The 15,400-nt window shown below is 41.0% G+C and overlaps 1 protein-coding gene across 1 annotated transcript in view; it reads right to left on the bottom strand.

Annotated features, from left to right (window-relative positions):
• PARP4 (poly(ADP-ribose) polymerase family member 4) overlaps positions 1–15,400 on the bottom strand; it is a 67,580-nt gene that overhangs the window by 2,076 nt on the left and 50,104 nt on the right. The window contains exons 30-32 of the mRNA XM_068984255.1: positions 12,515–13,837; positions 10,771–10,870; positions 4,499–4,631 (exon numbers count right to left, since the gene is read on the bottom strand). Coding sequence (XP_068840356.1) covers positions 4,499–4,631; positions 10,771–10,870; positions 12,515–13,837 — 1,556 coding nt within the window. The remainder of the gene's footprint in view (positions 1–4,498; positions 4,632–10,770; positions 10,871–12,514; positions 13,838–15,400) is intronic.

The raw sequence follows: 15,400 nt of genomic DNA on the forward strand, positions 1-15,400 counted from the left end.
TCAATAAATGTTAGCTGAATATGATGACATCAACATACTAAATAGCTGGCATACCCAACATGGCTAAAAAGACCCAATAATTATTAGTTTACTGACAGTTACTAACTACTGAAAGCAGAAAGATGATTTTAAATATTCTCATGAATCCAGATGGCCTGTAAATTTTGATGGTTCTACTAACATGAAAATTTTGTTCATATATCTCCAAGCAACATGCTACTGCATTAATGTTATGTACATCATGAAGCCGAAAATATATAAAAGCTTTAAATATGCATAAATTGGAAACAAAAATTACTTAAAATATTGTTATAAAGTGCCAACAAATCATTTTGCCCACACAATAACAGTGATAGGGTAACGGCATGGGTGTTATGATGTGTGATGGAATATACTTCACCGTTTTTCAAAATCTTGACTTAATAGTTTGTGCCACTACAATTCAAAAGGAGACTCAAAGTTATTAATACTTATTCCAGCGGATATCATAATTGGAAAACATTTAAAAAGAGGAGGTGGCTCACTGGTTGTGCCTGTAAATCAAACAGTCCCTTCCACTAGTTCTTCAAGGTATTTGTCCAGATATTCATTTAAAACATGTTACTTTTTAAAATTAAGTTATATATTACATATAGTTAAATGCTCAGTTAATTATTTTCTGAGTACCTTTTTCGTGTCTGATACTGTTGGGAGTAAAGAATTTATTAATTTATTTATGGCTGAGCTGCATGGCTTGCGGGATCTTAGTTCTAAGAACAGGGATTGAACCTGGGGTGTTGGCAGTGACAGTGTGGAGTCCTAGCCACTGGACCAACAGGGAATTTTCCAGAAGTGGAGAATTTAATCGGTCCTTGAACTGGACATGGAACAACAGACTGGTTCCAAATAGGAAAAGGAGTACGTCAAGGCTGTCTATTGTCACCCTGCTTATTTAACTTCTATGCAGAGTACATCATGAGAAACGCTGGACTGGAAGAAGCACAAACTGGAATCAAGATTGCCAGGAGGAATATCAATAACCTCAGATATCCAGATGACACCACCCTTATGGCAGAAAGTGAAGAACTAGAAAGCCTCTTGATGAAAGTGGAAGAGGAGAGTGAAAAAGTTGGCTTAAACCTCAACATTCAGAAAATGAAGATCATGGCATCTGGTCCCATCACTTCATGGGAAATAGATGGGGAAACAGTGGAAACAGTGTCTGACTTTATTTTTTGGGCTCCAAAATCACTGCAGATGGTGACTGCAGCCATGATATTAAAAGACGCTTACTCCTTGGAAGAAAATTTATGCCCAACCTAGAAAGCATATTGAAAAGCAGAGACATTACTTTGCCAACAAAGGTGGGTCTAGTCAAGGCTATGGTTTTTCCAGTGGTCATGTATGGATGTGAGAGTTGGACTGTGAAGAAAGCTGAGCACCGAAGAATTGATGCTTTTGAACTGTGGTGTTGGAGAAGACTCTTGAGAGTCCCTTGGACTGCAAGGAGATCCAACCAGTTCATTCTGAAGGAGATCAGCCCTGGGTGTTCTTTGGAAGGAATGATGCTAAAGCTGAAACTCCAGTACTTTGGCCACCTCATGAGAAGAGTTGACTCACTGGAAAAGACTGATGCTGGGAGGGATTGGGGGCAGGAGGAGAAGGGGACGACAGAGGATGAGATGGCTGGATGGCATCACTGACTCGATGGACGTGAGTTTGAGTGAACTCCAGGAGATGGTGATAGACAGGGAGGCCTGGCTACTGTGATTCATGGGGTTGCAAAGAGTGGGACACGACTGAGCGACTGAACTGAACTGAACTGAACTGTGAGAAGGTACAAATAGATTTACTCATTTATTTTAGTTTCATCTAAATTATCTCTCAGAGAAGGCAATGGCACCCCACTCCAGTACTCTTGCCTGGAAAATCCCATGGATGGAGGAGCCTGGTGGGCTGCAGTCCATTGGTCACTAACAGTCGGACGTGACTGAGCGACTTCACTTTCACTTTTCACTTTCATGCATTGGAGAAGGAAATGGCAACCCACTCCAGTGTTCTTGCCTGGAGAATCCCAGGGATGGGGGAGCCTGGTGGGCTGCCGTCTATGGGGTCACACAGAGTTGGACATGACTGAAATGACTTAGCAGCAGCAGCAGCATATTATCTCTAAGAGATGACAACTTTTTCTTAAGTGTGAAACTTAAAAATAGTTATGAATATTCTTTAATATCACAAAATATTCAGGTAATGTTTAAATTTCCCTGTCTTTTTTTAAAAGAAAAAAGTACAATGGGTCTCGTTCAAATCAGGATCCAAATGAGGGTTATGTTTGCCTCCTTTCAAACACCCTTCTATTTTTTTTTAAAATGTCCTTTAATTTATAGGTTTCACGTCTCCTCTCTTTTTTCTCTTGCCATTTATTTCCTCATATTCCAGACACTGCTGACTACATTCCCATGGTATAATTTAACATGTTCAACCTCTGTTCTCTGATACCTGGACTTTATTAGGTAAAAGATTTACACAGTTTTAAAGTCTCATAAAACAAAGTACATGAGAAACCTAACTTCCATTCTGTCTCCTCCTTCTCCGTCAAAGAAAATATTTTATTAGTTTTGTTAGTTTTCCCCTTATCTTGCCTTTTTTGAAAAAAGTGTGTGTGTGTGTGTGTGTGTGTGTGCATGTGTGTATATACACAACACTGTATCATATGCATGGGTACAGATGCAGCTTTGATGAGCAAGCAGAGTGTTCATACCTGCCGCCAAGGCCTCTGTGGTACCAGGCATCAGCCAAGAGCTGGGGCCCCGGAACTTGTTGCAAACTTGTCGCATCCTTGTCACACGCTGCCACATTTAAGCATAAAACTTAGGGAGGTCCCAGAATTCTAGATCTGAACCTGGTCTTCTAGGTGGTTACAAAGTTCTATTTGTTGGGGTAGAGCTTTAAACGTATTTAACTGCAAGTTAAATCTGCAATTTTAAAATGCTTAAGACATATAGCATGTAAGTTTCTATTTGTATTCTTGTCCCAGGCCCAGGAAATGTTAGATTTTCCAAAAGCACATACAAGCCATGTGCTGTAGTGAGAGGACCACTGAACCATGAGCCAGCAGCACAGTAACTCTCTGAGCCATTTTCTGTGGAAACACTGTCCGACCTGCACACAGTGGAAGAGCTCTGGTGAGAGGCTCCCTTGAACAGTTATCCCTGTGCGTATACTTCACTGCAGCTTTTTACAAGGTAGTTAAGAAATGGTTGAGCCTTTTTTTTTAACTAAATAATCCATCTTCATCTTCCACATTCCTGCCCTCCATACACACACTTGTGAACTACAGCCTTGAAAAAATGTTTTCAAATAGGAAATAGTTGTAAAATAGTTATTTCCAATTACTTCATAAAAACATAGCTGATTTGTAATCACTCAGCATAAATTACGATCCACTTTCATTCAGTGTAAAAGTGGTTAAAAAAATTGTTACTCTCCAGTTCCCCTTCCCATTGGATCTGAACCCTGGTCTCGGTGGCCATAAAAGTTGTGCTTATAGTGTCCGCTGTAGAGCATGTGGGCTAGTTTCAAAGAAGGCTGAATTCTCTTGGAACTTGTTGCCTCTACCCCTTGTAAAATAGGATCATCTTAGCCTTAAAGGGAGACTGTATGTGAAACTGGTAGTTGGTGTAGTAACTGCTGACTAGTATTTTTGTATTTGGGAGGTGTTTATCAATAGCTTTCTTGCCTCCTGATCAATATTTTTCCCCTTAAGATCTGTTACCAGTAAAGCTGTTTTTATCTAAGTGGATCTAGAGTTGGGAGAGAAGCACTACATGAAAAGGCAAATGAGGAGACAGGGTGCTCTTTTAGGTGGAAACACTTGTTTTGTTTGTTTTTGCTGACGCTGCTACCTGGCATATAAATGACCAATAAAAGACTAGCAGATGTGAAAAAATTTGTTAATTTTTAAAGATAAATTCAAAGATGATTTCAAAATGCAGAGGTTTATTATACACAAAAACTTACAAAATTTAAAAAAATCAGTAAAAAAATATTTATTCCACTATTTTCTGGAATAAAAATATATATAAAGACAAATTTTCCTTTAGCCATATTCATAATGTTTTAGGACTTGGGGTGCTATTTATGAGCACCTAAAGTTGCTTCCTGGCCTGCTCTCTACCCGTGTCTTGCTTATTACAAGAAATCCACTGAAAGAGTTTGGTTGCTGACTAGGGTACCTAACAGGAATGTATTTCCCCATAGCCTAAACAATTTCTTTTCATGATTAAGATAATTCTGTGGGGAGAAGGGGCATCATTGTTAATTTAGGAATTACTCTCCGTAATTACTACACTGGATCCACAAAACAGTACAATAAAAACCTGGCCGACACACATACACTTGCTACAGCTTCTTTTGCTCATGATGAAAACAAACAAGATGAAACAAACAGGCTGAGGGCAAATAGATAAACAAATATAATAAAAAGAAATGACTGAAAATATAAATGAGTTAAAGTCACCTGGGAATGGAAGCATTGTCCAGTCTCATCAGCGATTTGACAATTATTCCCTCCTGTTCCAACTTGGTGCGAAGGAACTGCAGCACTAGAAACGTGGCGATCAGGTCTAGAAGGCGCTCTCTTCCTCTTACACCTGGAAGTGAAGCATTTGTTTATGTCTGTTAAGAGACACTGCATCCCAAACGGTACCTGTTTATAACAGTTCCGTTGAAGAATTACATTATTACTATTAAACCAGAACACATGAGCACATCATAAAACTCTGTAATACTTACCAAGGTCCTTAACTAGCCAGCTATTTAAATAAAAAAGGAGGGCAACTGGAACAAGTGTCTATCATAATATCCTGATGGTTGCTAGGAAACTTAATTCCATCCTAACTTTCCAAATATCCAGAGATGTGCGAAGTTCACTGAAAGAAATTTAGTTTCTAGGCTCCTGCTGCAAATACCTCAGAGGAATAAACCTAAGCATACAACAGATGAACAACTGATACACTGATAAGACCACTGTATTAATATCAAATTATTCCTAGTGATCAGTAGTCTTGGAATAGACTTTCTAGCACTGCTCGTGCCTTGAGGGCCCAGTCAGTAAAATAAAATTTAGATAATTTTCATGTTCCTATAAATGCTCTGTTTGACCAGAAGCACTACACACTCAGGCAGCCAAACCTGCAACTGTTAAATCAGCTCCCAGACTCTCTGCTTATTTTTTTTGTTCCTGGGTCTTTCTGAGAAGTCGGATATGCACCAGTCAATCAGAGGCACTTCCTGTCCCCTGCTGCCCCCTCCTATAAAAGCTAGCAGCCCCCTCCCTTACTGTGCCTTCTCTGGGCTCGAGACTGGAGTCTGCCTGCTTCCTGAAGTGTGAGATTAAAACCTTTTTTGCTTTTCAAGATCAATAAATTACTCTCTTTGATGATTTTAACAGTACATACAGGTAACCAGTGTCCTTACTGAAATCAAGGTATTTTACTCTATTATGAAAAATACCAACATTGAAGATGAATGCTTATATCTACTGAGCCCAGAGATTGACCCATTTTTATTTCCTAAATGCAACCTATGTATTTGAGATGACTTTATACAAATATTTTGATTTTAAATATTGTTACTTTTCCAATCCCAAACTTTGTGAAACCAAACTTTCCACATCTTTTTGGGTTCAAAATAAGCAACCCCAGAATCTGCTAAAGGCAATCAACACTTAGGAGACTCAGGAAAAGCTTTTTACTACATTCCCCACCCACAGCAGTCTAAAATAAATTAGGAGAGGGTCTGTAACAGGAAGAGAGCTGTTGCCAGTCTTCCATCGAGAGATTGACCGCCAGGCAGTGCAAATATCTGTCTACCACATATTCTGTCCCCTCACCTGCCCGTAAATTGCCCATTCCCCATCCTCCAGGGAGCCCTGCAGCCCCTGTCCCTCTCCCTTGGTCAGCTACTTGGCTGCCTTTTGAGTCTCATGTTTCTCTGGCTCCCATACATGCACATACATATGCACGTATGTAATTCAAGTTGTTTCTCTCTTGTTAACCTTTAATTACAGGGGAGTCTCAGCCAAGAACCAGAAGGGTAGAGAGTTATTTTTCCCCTCCTACAATCTTCATCATCATTAGAGTAACAAGAGAAAGAAACAACTTGAATTACATACATGTCTATGTACATGTGTAGTTTCCCAGGTCAGTTAACTGTTTCCAAAATGTCTGATACGTAGCACTGTTTGCATCGCCACAACATAGTCACTTAATGGTTTTTTAAAAAAATATTTGAAGCCTACAGAAAAGTAGAAAGAACAATATGATGAATATCCCCATTACCTCAGGGCTTATCTACTCTTAACAGTTTTCCACATTTTGAATTTTTCTCTTTTCTTTAAAAGAAAGAAATATTTTAAGTTGAAGCCCCCCTTGTATACATCCTCCAATCCATCCACTTACACTCCAACCTTCCCTCAGCTTTTCAAAAGTAAACACTCTGACCTGGGGACTGACATTCCTGTGACGAACACTGCTTTTGAAAGTGATCGTCGATGACTACGAACAACTATATGCCAAGAAAATGGACAATCTAGAGGAAATGCCTGAAATACGGGAGGACCTGGGTTCTATCCCTAGGTTGTGAAGATTCCCTGGAGGAAGCACAGCAACACACTCCAGTATTCTTGCCTGGAGAATCCCCATGGACAGAGAAGCCTGGAAGGTTGCAAACCATGGGGTAGCAACAAGTTGGACACGACTGATTGACAATTGACTGATTGATGATTTTAACAGTACATACAGGTAACCAGTGTCCTTATCCAAATCAAGATATTTTACTCTATTATGAAAAACACCAACATTGAAAATGAATGCTTATATCTATTGAGCCCAGAGATTGACCCATTTTTATTTTCTAAAAGCACAGCACAGAGGAAATGCAAAAATTCCTAGCAATATATGATCTCCCAAGACTGGATCTCCCAAGTGCTATATTCAATATGCCAGCAAATATGGAAAACTCAGCAGTGGCCACAGGACTCGAAAAGGTCAGTTTTCATTCCAATCCCAAAGAAAGGCAATGCAAAAGAATGTTCAAACTATTGCACAATTGCACTCATTTCACACACTAGCAAAGTAATGCTCAAAATTCTCCAAGTGAGGCTTCAACAGCACATGAACTGAGAACTTCCAGGTGTCCAAGTTGGATTTAGAAAAAGCAGAGGAACCAGAGATCAAATTGCCAACATCTACTGGATCATACAAAAAGCAAGAGAATTCCAGAAAAACATTTACTTCTGCTTTGCTGAATATGCTAAAGCCCTTGATGGTGTGAATCACAATGAAGTGTGGAAAATTCTTAAAGAGATGGGAATATCAGACCACCTTACCTGCCTCCTGAGAAATCTGTATGCAGGTCAAGAAACAACAGTTAGAACCAGACATGGAACAATGGACCAGTTCAAAATTCGGAAAGGAGCATGTTAAGGCCGTATATTGTCACCCTGCTTATTTAACTTCTATGCAGAGTACATCATGTGAAATGCCAGGCTGGATGAAGCACAAGCTGGAATCAAGATTGCTGGGAGAAATATCAGTTACCTCAGATATGCAGATGACACTACCCTTATGGCAGAAAGCAAAGAAGAACTACAGAGCCTCTTTATGAAGGTGAAAGAAGAGAGTTAAAAAGCTGGCTTAAAACTGAACATTCAAAAAACTAAGATCATGGCATCTGGTCCCATCACTTCATGGCAAATATATGGGGAAACAGTGGAAACAGTGAGAGACTTTATTTACTTGGGATCCAAAATCATTGCAGATGTTAATTGCAGCCATGAAATTAAAAGATGCATGCTCATTGGAAGAAAAGCTATGACAAACCTATACAGTGTATTAAAAAGCAGAGACATTACTTTGCCAACAAAGGTCTGTCTAGTCAAAGCTATGGTTTTTCCAGTCGTCATGTATGGATGTGAGAGCTGGACCATAAAGAAGGCTGAGTGCCAAAGAACTGATGCTTTTGAATTGTGGTGTTGGAGAAGACTCATGAATCCCTGGGACTTCAAGGAGATCAAACCAGTCAATCCTAAAGGAAATCAATCCTGAATATTCACTGGAAGGACTGATGCTGAAGCTGAAGCTCCAATACTTCGGCCATCTGGTGGGAAGAGGCAACTCATTAGAAAAGACCCTTATGCTGGGAAAGATTGAAGGCAGGGGAAGAAGGGGATGACAGGGGATGAGGTGGTTGTATGGCATTACCAACTTAAAGGACATGAATTTCAGCAAGCTCCAGGAGGTGGTGAAGGACAGGGAAGCCTGGTGTGCTGCAGTCCATGGGGTCACAGAATCAGACACAACTGAGCCACTGAACAACAAGACTGAATCAGGAAGAAAAGTAGAAAATATCAACAGATCAGTTATCAGCAATGAGACTGAACTGGGTTGGCGGGGTGGGGGGGAACACACCAAAATCCTCCCAACAAACAAAAATCCAGGACCAGACAGCTTCACAGGTGAATTCTAGTAGAACATGTGGAGAAGAGTTAACATTACGGTTCAATATCCACACACTGATCAATGTGTTCAACAAATCGAGGAATAAAGATCATATTAGCCTCTCAATGGCTGTAGAAAAAGCTGGATTGCTTATTAAGCATCTTATTTTTTAATTTAGGCATTTATCTCTATGAACTTCTTTCTTAGAACTGCTTTTCCTGCATCCCATAAATCTTGCTATGTTGTATTTCCATTTTCTCTTTTCTTTTCCATGGGATTTCCCAGGCAAAGATACTGGAGTGGGTGCCATTCTCTTCTCCAGGGGATCTTCCTGACCTAGGGACCAAACCTGCACATCCTGCATTGCAGGCGGATTCTTTACCGCTGAGCCACCAGGTGACAGAGGAGCCTGGCAGGTTACAGTCCGTGGCGTCGCAAGAGTTGGGCATGACTTAGCAACTAAACAACTATAACAACCACCACAATTTCTATTTTCATTTGTCTTAAGGTGTTTTTTAATTTTTTAAGGTATTTTTTGATTTCTCTTTTGACTCACATTTTCTTCTGTAACATGTTGCATAATCTCCACATATCTTTGAATTTTTCAGTTTTCCTTGTGTCCTTCTAGGACTTTCATGGTTTTACATTTGTTCTGGTGGATCCTCTGAAGGCTTTGCTTTAGGCCTTGTTAGGGTAGGACTGTTCAGTTTTTTCCCCCTTATCCTGTCGGACAGTCCTTGATCATGAGATACAGTCTTCATGGCTCTTCTAGGGTTTCAATGGAAAGCCTGAGACATTTATCAAGCCTAATTTGTCGTAATCTGAACACCAAATCCTGTCTTCCTAACACTTGGTGACAGGTGAAATCTCTGCTCAGCCCTCTAGCTTCTGGATTGTTGCTTTTATCTGGATTCCTTGAAGGCACAGTGGTGTATGTATAGGTTAGCGGATAGCCAAGGATCTGAGGGAGATGTGTGTGCATAAGTCAAAATTTTTTGTTTATTATGTCATTCCATGCAATTTTAAGTGAACAGACTTTGAGAAAATCTACTGGGAGTATTATACAGATGATGCCAATATTGATGAGAATGTTTTACATAAGCTAAGAAGAGGAACCGCTGACACTATCACCCTCTGAAATTTGTACATGCCATACAAAAAGAATAAATAAAGTTTACTGGCATTTAATTAGCATTATTCTAGGCAATCTATGAACTATGATACGCCTGAACAATTGCAGAATCTTCAGAGCAAAACAAAGTATTTTCTTCCACTAGCAGATATAGCAGTTTGTTTTTCTAAAAACAAGCAAATAAATCAACACAACAAAAACCACACACACAATCCCCAAACCAAAGTTGAGGGAGCTTTCAATGCAGCTTTCAGAGCTCCCTGCTCTGCGGTCCCCTCCATTAAGTATTCTCACCTTTAATTTCGAGGTGCTTTCAGCCTCAAATGCTGACCCCTGTGCCATCATCGCATGAACACTTTCTGTTTCAGTTCTAACCTCCATGTGCCTCGTGAACTGAGAAGCGCCTTCAGGTGAAAAGCTGGATAAAAGTGGAGCTCACCTAATTTGTTTCTCTTCTTTCAAGGTTTGTGTCCCTGCTAGTTTCTGCCTGCTTCTGATTATATTCCGGGCCTTCAGAGAGTGGTTTTAAAATATTTTGTCTAGGGTTAATAAATGTTATTGGCAGGAGTTAGTCAGCTCTTCTTTCACTCCAGAAACTAGAACACTCTGCTGGTGTAAGTTTTCATCGTTATTTTTGGTCTAGTGCAATTCAAAGAGTACATTTCCTAACTCCCTGTGTTAATATCTGGGTGGGGCTCAGAGGCTCATCCTTGCCACATTTCCTCTCTCTCCCTCTGGTCTACCAGGTGGATGATGCCAGAGTAATCTTTTCTTCTTCTTTTCTTTTCACCAGGAGTAACTGTAAAGACACATGTTGGTGACGGTCGAGTTGCAGTATAGAAGGAGTCTACGTGTCCAAACTGCTGCGTGGAGTGGGACTTTCCTGTGGACCAACACCTGACTATGAGGTGTGCGTGAAAGTGATCTTTGTGTTTAGGCTACTTGGATCTTTTTACAGCAGTCACTGCTACTCATGCTAATAGATCTGCACAGGTAGTACCCTACTTAATGGTAAAGATGACTAGAAACTCATCCCATCCTTTGATGATTAACAAATGTAATCCCTTTCACATGTAACAAATATATTAGAACACTGGTTTACAAAAATGTGTAACATTTAAGAGCATGACATTTATAAATGGAAAAATAGTGACATACCTAGAGATCGAATGCCTTTTTGTTCAAGAAAGCTGTTTAAAATATTTGTATTAAGTTTTAATATAAATCCCAGTTCTTGTGTAAGTTTCCAGCATCCATCCTATGAAATTAAGAAAACAAAATTTCAGCCACATTATTACAATTTCATTACATGAGTTATGTGATCAATAATATGTTTTTAATTCAGGGAATTAAGACATCTTTACTGTAAAATCAAAGTTTTTTCATGTGCAAACACAGTATTATTGGGAATCTCATAAATACTATGCACAGTAAGTATTATATCTGGTGGCATTTGTAATAAAGCAGTAGAGGGGTTCAAGTATGCAGGTTTTTTAAAATAGTATTATACATTTTTTTCTTCTAGTAATTCTTTGAAACATTGTTTCTTAAACTTTTAAATAACATGGTTCCTTTTGTTCAACATTAAAATGTGTCCTTATGACAAAATATGAAAATGACTCTTCTCCACTAAAGATAAAATTATGTTGAACATGCTCTTTGAAGCTACCTTCCTTGTGCTCACATACCCTGTCCACTCCAGCTAAGATGGATCTTCATCACATGCTTACAGAAGTGTTGCAAGCCTGATCCTGGGATCCTAACTGAGAAGCAGACAGCCTCCAGGTCCAAGGCGAACTAACACAGGGCATGGAGGGGAAGGTGGGGTGCAGGCAAGCACATGGGTGATAGGATCTATGGCAACAATTTGAAAACTAACAGGAGTGACAGAATGTGCCAGCTGGCCCTCACCTAGTACGGAGTGCTGTTTTCTTGTGAGCTGCTTCCTGTGAAGTACTGTCACTGAACCCACTGTGCAGATGAGGACACTGAGGTACGAAAACTTAAGCAAGTTGTCCAAAGTGACACAGCTGACAAGCAGTCGCAGCAGGACCTAAACCCCAACACTCTGGCTCAGAGAGCATTGTGTGCTATGCTGCTTTCACATGCAATTCTCCAGGTGGGGGCTGCTGGCAGCTGGTCTACCTCTCTGCGAGCTGGACACTTTTATTACTCCCATCTCATGGATGACTGAAAGACTGATTTGCCCTGGATCACAGAGTGGAAGCGTTGGGACTTGAACTGACACTAAACTAAGTTACTTTTCTACTTTACTATACTCTTGCCTGGAAAATTCCACAGATGGAGGAGCCTGGTAGGCTACCATGGATGGAGTTGCAAAGAATTAGACATGGCAGAGCGACTGAGCATATTTCATCAAAACAAGTTAATTACAGACATAAGATTGGGTCTTAGTACCACTGCAAGAACTAAATTTACAGAGTGTGATTTAGCTTCACAAACGGAATGCTAACCTCTAATATAAGCTCACATGTTGAGTCATATTCCTGAGAACTTTTAATACTTAGAGTGTACTTACAACACTTGTGCTTTACTTTGCAATGTGAAATTGGTGTGAACTGCAGTTCAGCAGTTTTAGAACCTAGGAGATAAATGTCTTACCCCAGGACCCACTGAGGGATGCTAACCTTCAACTAAGGAATGTTAACACTCCCTTCCATGATATTCTGGCCTAACAGTTAAAAATAGGTAGGTAAGCACCAGCTTTTCTCAAGCACACTGTTTGTTCAGCTGGCTTCTCAGTGAAGGAAGCTGCGTTCTGGCACTAGCTCCTCATGTCAGTGTGGGCCAGCAGCAGTCTGGTGAGGAGCTACTTTGTGTAGCACCATCCTGAACTTTGAAGCTAATGAAGCACAGATTTATGGAGAGATAAGACTAGTACCTTGGTCTGAAGCCTGAAGAGTTCAGTCAAAGGCACATAATTCCTCCAGCTTGTTTTGCCAGCTAGGCCATCCTCATCATTTTGTGCCTGAGTGCTTGCAGTAAAGCCACTTCTCAGGTCATATTCTGCCAGCTTTTTAAAAATCCTACTCGCCAGAAGTCCTCCTGTTTTATCACTTTCCATTTCAGAAGAACATTCAAAAAATGAACAATCATATTGGAAGGAGTCTAATGACAAAGGTTCATCATAGCCAGCTAACAGAGGAATGTCCAGCTGGGCATCCTCAGCAGGGCCAGGTGGAGCCACTGGCAGCTTATAATTGGCACTCCTAGGAGATGGGATATGGTGAGAAGGAAGAGGAGAGGAAAGAGGGGGAGGAGAGGGAGGAGGAATACCAACCCCCTGAGATAGAGGAGGAGGAGGGGGAACAATTCCCCCAGATAAAGGGGGAAGAGGGGGAGAAGGAGGAACACCACTCCACCCAGGTAGAGGGGGAGGAAGGGGAGGAGGAATGCCAACCCCCTGAAATAGAAGGGGAGGAGGGGGAACAATTCCCCCAGTTAGAGGGGGAAGTGGGGATGGAGGGGGAACACCAACCCCCCGAGGTAGAGGGGGAGGAGGGGGAACAACACCCCTGGGTAGGGAGGGAGGAGAGGCATGGGAAGAAAGGACAGACTTCTCAAGTGGACAAGGGAGAAGACCTGCAGAAGGACAGGAAAAAAGATGCGGCCGCGGGAGAGGGTCCAACTGAAGGGCAGTGAGGGCACCGAAGCCTGTGGCACCCCCTTGATCAGTTTTGGGCAGCTGTGACCTGGGGCTAAAGGAGGCCCTGGGAGCAGCAGCAAGTTGCAAAGATGAGCCCTGGAGATGCAGCCTGGGAAAAGACGCCATGTCCAGGGAAACGTCGGCACCACTGCCCATCTCCAGGTACTTCTTAGGGGAACCGAAGTGTTTGGGACCAGCTGGAGAACCAAACAGTGCTGAGCTGGGATGATGGTGGAAAGCAGAGCCAACATAAAGGCGTGCAGTTAAGAAAGTAGGGGCAGCAGGAATGTTGGAAACGGCCATTTTCTGTGAGATGGCTTCTGTGAATTGTGGTTTAACTTCTGTTTGTTTAGATGACTTCATCAGACCCAAATCCCAGAGCTCCTCTGCATCCATGAAGACAAAACTGACTGCTTCAGATTCTTCTGGGGCATCTAAGCTAAAGGCTTCAGAATCTTCAGAAAGTTTCATGTTAAGTGATGAATGCTTCTTTTTAGTCCGTTTACGTTTACATTTACGTTTGGGTTCTTGGTTCCATTCAGAGGATGCTGAAAGTGTCTGCCAGAAAGAGAAGTGACAATATAAGGAAAGCACAGGTCAAGTGGATGATGATCAAGAAGCCAGGCTTCCTAGAGCTGACCTCTCAGCACGGATGAAACTGTCTGTCCCAGGGCACTGAGAAGACCAGACACTCAGGGTCACTTACGTATAGCGCCCTCATTTATAGACACGAAGTTGGAGAGCTGGAGACAATATCAGTGATAAATACAGCAAATATCTTAATCTCTCTCTGTTCTTAGAATCACAGAATTTTAAACACCCCTTATTTTCCACAAGAGGAAACTGAGGACCATAAAAGCGACTTGCCAAAGACTTGACAATAAGCAATATTATAGTGTCAAATTAGTCCTAAAATGGGCTTTCCAGGTGGCACTGGTAGTAAAGAACCCACCGGCCAATGCAAGAGACATAAAAGATGCGGGTTCACTCCCTGGGTTGGGAAGATCCACTGGAGGAGGGCATGGCAACCCACTCTAGTATTCTTGCCTGGAGAATCCCATGGACAGAGGAGCCTGGTGGGCTATAGTCCATGGGGTCACAGAGAGTTGGTCACAACTAAAGCAACTTAGCAGCCCTAAAATAAATTAATAGAATGAAATTATTCCAGTATTTTATACTGCTTTATGGCAATATTAAGAAAATGAGAAAACTGAAAAAAAAATCTCCAAAGCTTTAAGTAAATTAATGTCTTTCACACTAGAATATGAAAATGTATAAAAAAAAGAGAATAAGGGATGCTCTGTCACTACTATTATCTGAATAAATTTTAAAGAGTATTCCTTAAAAACATGCATGTAAATAAAATCAAATTTTATACAAATTATTAGTCCTTGAGATCTTGGAAATAATCAGCTTTTAGTTTTACCAATGTAAATGAATTTTTTTTTTTAAAGGAGTAGTCCCTTCCCAGTTCAGACAAATGTGTATATTTAAATAATTAATGGGGCTTCCTTGGTAGCTCTGCTTGTAAAGAATCTTCCTGTGATGCAGGAGACCCAAGTTAGATTCCTGGGTTGGGAAGCTTCCCTGGAAAAGGGATAGGCTACCCACTCCAGTCTTCTTGGGCTTCCCTTATGACTCAGAGGGTAAACAATCTGCCTGTAATGTGGGAGACCTGGGTTAAATCCCTGGGTTGGGAAGATGCCCTGGAGGAGGGCATGACAACCCACTCCAGTATTCTTGCCTGGAGAATCCCCATGGACAGAGGAGCCTTGTAAGCTACAGTCCATGGGGCCACACAGAGGTAGACATGACTGAGTGACTAAGCATAGCTCAGCACATATAATTAATACTGCAGGACACAGGACAAGACATACATTTCAAAATAATACTTACAAATGCATATCTGGTTATATTTTTCTTAATTAGATGAGTAAAGTGAAAAAAGAGCAAGTGATGGACCAGACCCATCAGACATTAAAGACTTTTATAAAATTACAATTATAACAGACTGATCTAGGAAACAGAATACAGGGTCCAACAACAGATCCTAACACATGTGGAGAGTTAGGAGATGATAAAGATGATAAAGATTCCTCAAATCAATTCGAGGAAAAGAAG

This window comes from Capricornis sumatraensis, chromosome 12, assembly GCF_032405125.1.
Source record: "Capricornis sumatraensis isolate serow.1 chromosome 12, serow.2, whole genome shotgun sequence".
NCBI lineage: Eukaryota > Metazoa > Chordata > Mammalia > Artiodactyla > Bovidae > Capricornis > Capricornis sumatraensis.